This window comes from Procambarus clarkii, chromosome 26 (assembly GCF_040958095.1).
Source record: "Procambarus clarkii isolate CNS0578487 chromosome 26, FALCON_Pclarkii_2.0, whole genome shotgun sequence".
NCBI classification, from domain to species: domain Eukaryota; kingdom Metazoa; phylum Arthropoda; class Malacostraca; order Decapoda; family Cambaridae; genus Procambarus; species Procambarus clarkii.
Window position 1 is genome coordinate 17,524,241 of NC_091175.1, and position 6,365 is coordinate 17,530,605.

At 52.0% G+C, this 6,365-nt stretch overlaps 1 protein-coding gene across 1 annotated transcript; it reads right to left on the bottom strand.

Moving 5' to 3' along the window:
• Window positions 1-366: 366 nt before the first annotated feature.
• Window positions 367-5,803, bottom strand: LOC123750058 (germ cell nuclear acidic protein-like). The gene is made up of 2 exons (XM_045732181.2): window positions 5,765-5,803; window positions 367-1,185 (listed from the first exon to the last, which is right to left on the bottom strand). The coding sequence occupies exons 1-2, from the start codon at window positions 5,801-5,803 to the stop codon at window positions 367-369; spliced, it is 858 nt and encodes a 285-aa protein (XP_045588137.2).
• Window positions 5,804-6,365: the final 562 nt, after the last annotated feature.

Below are 6,365 nucleotides of genomic sequence, written 5' to 3' on the forward strand. Positions count from 1 at the left end.
AGTTTGTCGCAGCTGTGAGACGGGGCGGGGTGGCGTTCGTTGGGGCTTCCGGCCGGAGGAGGTAGAGAGAGAGAGCCTTTGTGGGGGGATTTACGTGGATTACTTTCATTTCTTGGACTTTTCAGCGGCGTGTTAATCCCAATCTCAACCTTCGGTCTGCACCATCTGTGTAAATACTGTCGGACCTGTTGGGGATCTTTGAGCAACAGAAAAGGAAAGTATTCAGCGTGATATTATGTTGTTTTCCCAAAAATCTCTTAACAAACGTTACTCTTGTTTCCCACGACTATACCATATCCTGGAGACCAGTTAGAGCTATATTAGGGGAGCTTAATTAGCCAGTAAATAGGGGTTATATATATGTGCCTAAGCCACCCAAATAATGGGCTCAGGGGAGACACAGTCATTGTCATATGTGTTGCTTCTCACACCTCGTCCTCTCTCGTCTCGTGCTCCTTGAGAGACGACGGCTCTCTTCACTCTCTCATTTGTCCTTGGTACTTTGTGTTGAGCCTTTCCTGTCTTGTTCCAGTCTTGTTTCCCAGTGGTTTTGGAGGGGTCTTGATTGTTTCTTGGTGGTTCTGAATGCTCTTGAGTGTCTCCCGGTGGTTCTGAATGCTCTTGATTGTCTCCCGGTGGTTCTGAATGCTCTTGATTGTCTCCCGGTGGCTCTGAATGCTCTTGATTATCTCCCGGTGGCTCTGAATGCTCTTGAGTGTCTCCCGGTGGCTCTGAATGCTCTTGATTGTCTCCCGGTGGTTCTGAATGCTCTTGATTGTCTCCCGGTGGCTCTGAATGCTCTTGATTGTCTCCCGGTGGCTCTGAATGCTCTTGATTATCTCCCGGTGGCTCTGAATGCTCTTGAGTGTCTCCCGGTGGCTCTGAATGCTCTTGATTGTCTCCCGGTGGTTCTGAATGCTCTTGAGTGTCTCCCGGTGGCTCTGAATGCTCTTGAGTGTCTCCCGGTGGTTCTGAATGCTCTTGATTGTCTCCCGGTGGTTCTGAATGCTCTTGAGTGTCTCCCGGTGGTTCTGAATGCTCTTGAGTGTCTCCCGGTGGTTCTGAATGCTCTTGAGTGTCTCCCGGTGGCTCTGAATGCTCTTGATTGTCTCCCGGTGGCTCTGAATGCTCTTGATTGTCTCCCGGTGGCTCTGAATGCTCTGAGCCCCATCGTTGAGCCTCTATCTAAAAGAAAAATATATAAGAAAAATATAAGAGGTTCAGATATTTGCCATAAGCCTCATGCCTGGATGTAATGTGAAGAAAGACTGAAAGAACTAGACCTGACATTACTAGAGGAAACGACAGAGAGAGAGAGAGAGGAGACGTGACAGAGACATAAACATTATAAATAGACAGGGACATAGAGTAAGTTTTTTTTAGCGTAAGAGTAGTGGGAAATGAACTAAATGAACAATTGAGTGAAGTTCAATGATTATTTCATCGGTTGGTGTTGTTAGGCAACCAGTGATTAGAAAGGCAGAGGTCCAGGAGCTGAAGCTCGATTCTGCAGGCACAATTAGGTGAGTACAAGCACACACACACACACACACACACACACACACACACACACACACACACACACACTCACACACACACACACACACACACACACACACACACACACACACACACACACACTCACTCACTCACACACACACACACACACACACACACACACACACACACACTCACTCACTCACTCACTCACTCACACACACACACACACTCACACACTCACACACACACACACACACACACACACACACACACACACACACACACACACACACACACACACACAGACAAACACACACACACACACACACAGAACTTTTTTAGTGTCAGAGTGGTTGACAAATGGAATGCATTAGGGGGTGATGTGGTGGAGGCTGACTCCATACACAGTTTCAAGTGTAGATATGACAGAGCCCAGTAGGCTCAGGAATCTGTACACCTGTTGATTGACGGTTGAGAGGCGGGACCAAAGAGCCAGAGCTCAACCCCCGCAAACACAACTAGGTGAGTACAACTAGGTGAGTACACACACACACACACACACACACACACACACACACACACACACACACACACACACACACACTCACACACAAACACACACACACACAAACACACATATGGGGCCTCGTAGCCTGGTGGATAGCGCGCAGGACTCGTAATTCTGTGGCGCGGGTTCGATTCCCGCACGAGGCAGAAACAAATGGGCAAAGTTTCTTTCACCCTGAATGCCCCTGTTACCTAGCAGTAAATAGGTACCTGGGAGTTAGTCAGCTGTCACGGGCTGCTTCCTGGGGTGTGTGTGTGTGGTGTGGTGTGAAAAAAAAAGTAGTAGTGTAGTTAGTAAACAGGTCAACAGTAAACAGTAAGTCACAAGTCAACAGTAAACAGTTGATTGACAGTTGAGAGGCTGGCCGAAAGAGCAAAGCTCAACCCCCGCAAACACAACTAGGTGAATACACACACACACACACACACACACACACACACACACACACACACACACACACACACACACACACACACACACACACACACACACCTCTAAAAGCAACAACCTATCATCTGTCATTTGACTTGTGCGCGTGCGCGGGCGCACACCAGCCTCACACCCTTGTCATCACCCACAGAAAGAGTGAGAGTCATAGAGAGTCATCATTAGGGTACAAGACTTGGCAGAGAGGCATGTCTCTCTCTCTCTCTCTCCCTCTCTGTTTCTCTGTCTCTCTCTCTCTCTCTCTCTCTCTCTCTCTCTCTCTCTCTCTCTCTCTCTCTCTCTCTCTCTCTCTCTCTCTCTCTCTCTCTCTCTCTCTCTCTCTCTCCCTCTCTCTCTCTCTCTCTCTCTCCCTCGGTGGGTGTTTCTGACCATCGGGGTCGGAGACTGACGGGTCGGGGTTCGCATCGCCCTGGCCGAGGCTTGTCTCTACAAATCTGCAAATATTGTCTCTCAAAATCTTGCTCGGGGAAAAACAAAGAGTCTTCTTTCAGCTCTTGTAAACCTAAGAGTCAACTCTTAGACGCTACAGGTGAGGTGTAAACTATATCTTCATTGTACTGCTGGGGTATACCTCTGTGTAGACCCGTGGGGCTACTCTGGGTGATGCTGGGCTCGGTGTAGACCCGTGGGGCTACTCTGGGTGGTGCTGGGCTCGGTGTAGACCCGTGGGGCTACTCTGGGTGGTGCTGGGCTCGGTGTAGACCCGTGGGGCTACTCTGGGTGATGCTGGTGGGGAGTATTACTAGCGGGGAAGTGCCTAACAAGGTCGTCAGCCCTAACAAGATTAACTGGCGTTCTTATCATCAATACCACGACTTCCGACAGGAGACCGGTGGTCCTCAACCTTCGCTATACAAGAGGCGGACATTTTTATCGATAGCTATACTGTTTTGTGTGTAAATATCGACCATGTCTGTCGCTTATTTTCCAAACATCTTGGGTTGCAAGGCAAACATCCCAGCGGCCATTTAAACCACCCCACCACGAGGGGGTGGAGGGGTTGGGGGCCCCACAAGTCATCAGGGGGGGAGGATAGGGCCCCACAAGTCATCAGGGGGGGAGGACAGGGCCCCACAAGTCATCAGGGGGGGAGGACAGGGCCCCACAAGTCATTAGGGGGGGAGGACAGGGCCCCACAAGTCATCAGGGGGGGAGGACAGGGCCCCACAAGTCATCAGGGGGGGAGGACAGGGCCCCACAAGTCATCAGGGGGAGGACAGGGCCCCACAAGTCATCAGGGGGAGGACAGGGCCCCACAAGTCATCAGGGGGGAGGACAGGGCCCCACAAGTCATCAGGGGGGGGAGGACAGGGCCCCACAAGTCATCAGGGGGAGGACAGGGCCCCACAAGTCATCAGGGGGAGGACAGGGGCCCACAAGTCATCAGGGGGAGAACAGGGGCCCACAAGTCATCAGGGGGAGGACAGGGGCCCACAAGTCATCAGGGGGGGACAGGGCCCCACAAGTCATCAGGGGAAGGACAGGGGCCCACAAGTCATCAGGGGGAGAACAGGGGCCCACAAGTCATCAGGGGGAGGACAGGGGCCCACAAGTCATCAGGGGGAGGACAGGGGCCCACAAGTCATCAGGGGGAGGACAGGGCCCCACAAGTCATCAGGGGGAGAACAGGGGCCCACAAGTCATCAGGGGGAGGACAGGGCCCCACAAGTCATCAGGGGGAGGACAGGGCCCCACAAGTCATCAGGGGGGGGGACAGGGCCCCACAAGTCATCAGGGGGAGAACAGGGGCCCACAAGTCATCAGGGGGAGGACAGGGGCCCACAAGTCATCAGGGGGAGAACAGGGGCCCACAAGTCATCAGGTGGGGGACAGGGCCCCACAAGTCATCAGGGGGAGAACAGGGGCCCACAAGTCATCAGGGGGAGAACAGGGGCCCACAAGTCATCAGGGGGAGAACAGGGGCCCACAAGTCATCAGGTGGGGGACAGGGCCCCACAAGTCATCAGGGGGAGGACAGGGGCCCACAAGTCATCAGGGGGAGAACAGGGGCCCACAAGTCATTAGGGGGAGGACAGGGGCCCACAAGTCATCAGGGGGGGGGACAGGGCCCCACAAGTCATCAGGGGGAGAACAGGGGCCCACAAGTCATCAGGGGGAGGACAGGGGCCCACAAGTCATCAGGGGGAGAACAGGGGCCCACAAGTCATCAGGTGGGGGACAGGGCCCCACAAGTCATCAAGGGGAGGACAGGGGCCCACAAGTCATCAGGGGGAGAACAGGGGCCCACAAGTCATTAGGGGGAGGACAGGGGCCCACAAGTCATCAGGAGGAGGACAGGGGCCCACAAGTCATCAGGGGGGGACAGGGCCCCACAAGTCATCAGGGGGGGACAGGGCCCCACAAGTCATCAGGGGGAGAACAGGGGCCCACAAGTCATCAGGGGGAGAACAGGGGCCCACAAGTCATCAGGGGGAGGACAGGGGCCCACAAGTCATCAGGGGGAGGGGACAGGAAGGTTCCAAGGAAATTTGAATTTGAAATTTGAATTTTGAATTTGAATTTTGAATTTGAAAGTTCTAAACCTACTGCCAGGAATTAGATGTTATGGATATCTTTGATTTGGTGTTGAGCCTATAAGGCCTATTAACAGCTGAAGGGTTATTAAGGCCATCTCAGTAGCTGATTGGCCAAATCAGCTAGTTTACCTTAGTCCTGAACATATTTCTACAGTAAACTCATATTTCTGGGTATGCTTTGGGTATACTGGGTATTTCTTTCCTTAGGCGGGAACAAATGGGCAGACTTTCTTTCACTCTGATGCATCTGTTTACCTAGCAGTAAATAGGTACCTGGGAGTTAGACAGCTGCTACGGGCTGCTTCCTGGGGGTGTGTAACAAGGAGGAGGCCTGGTCGAGGACCGGGCCGCCTTTTCTTACTCTTTCTAGAGTCAAATGGTCGTTAATTACACCAGTCAGTGGGTGGGGCGAAAACCGAAACGACCGTGACGAGGATTCGAACCTACGTCCGAGAGAATCCCAGACGCTGCCTTAATCGACTGAGCTACGACATGGTCAAAAGAATTGCAACCAGAAATTCTACTGAATTTGGATCCTGCAGCCTCTCCGAGACACAAACCAGGATTTTACACAACTCCCCCCATGCACTCGAGCTATGTCAATAGGCCGTTCTACCTCTTCGCCCTTACTTCATTACACACAGAAATCACAATAGCCTGATGCATCAAATGAACAAATCCCACAAGGGCCGTGACGAGGATTCGAACTTACGTCCGAGAGGTGAAGAGGGGTGTGTCTTTGGCTATGCATCTTGTCTATGCCTTGAGAGGAGTTGAGACAGGTTGTCAGGCGGGGAAGATCCAATCTTCTGGGGACTATGATTAGAGATTGGGAGACTCGATCTTATGGAGGGGGGGATTAGGCAGTGAAAGATTCAGTCTTCTTTGTATAGGGATGTGCAATCCTTTGGGGGATATGGATTAGGGAGTGGGAGATTTAATCCTCTGTTAGAGCAAGTGGGAGTTTCCGTTTTATCGGATTGGGATTAGCCTGTGGGAGATCTAATGTTATTGAGATAAAGATTAGGGAGTTGGAGATTCAATCCTCATGATATAGTGTGAAATCCAATCTTATGGGCAAAGGGATTAGGGAATGGGTGATATAATCTTATGAGGACTGGGATTAGGGAGTTGGATATCCAATCCTCAGGGTATTTGGAGGAAAGGGAAGGAATTATGAGGAGAAAGCGTCAAGTCACTACGACTATATATCACTGGGAAGGAATGGAGCAACTTGGTGGCCGGTCGGGGGATTGAACGCCGACCTGCACGACGCTCTACCATCGCTCTACCGTCCACCCCAAGTGGTTGGA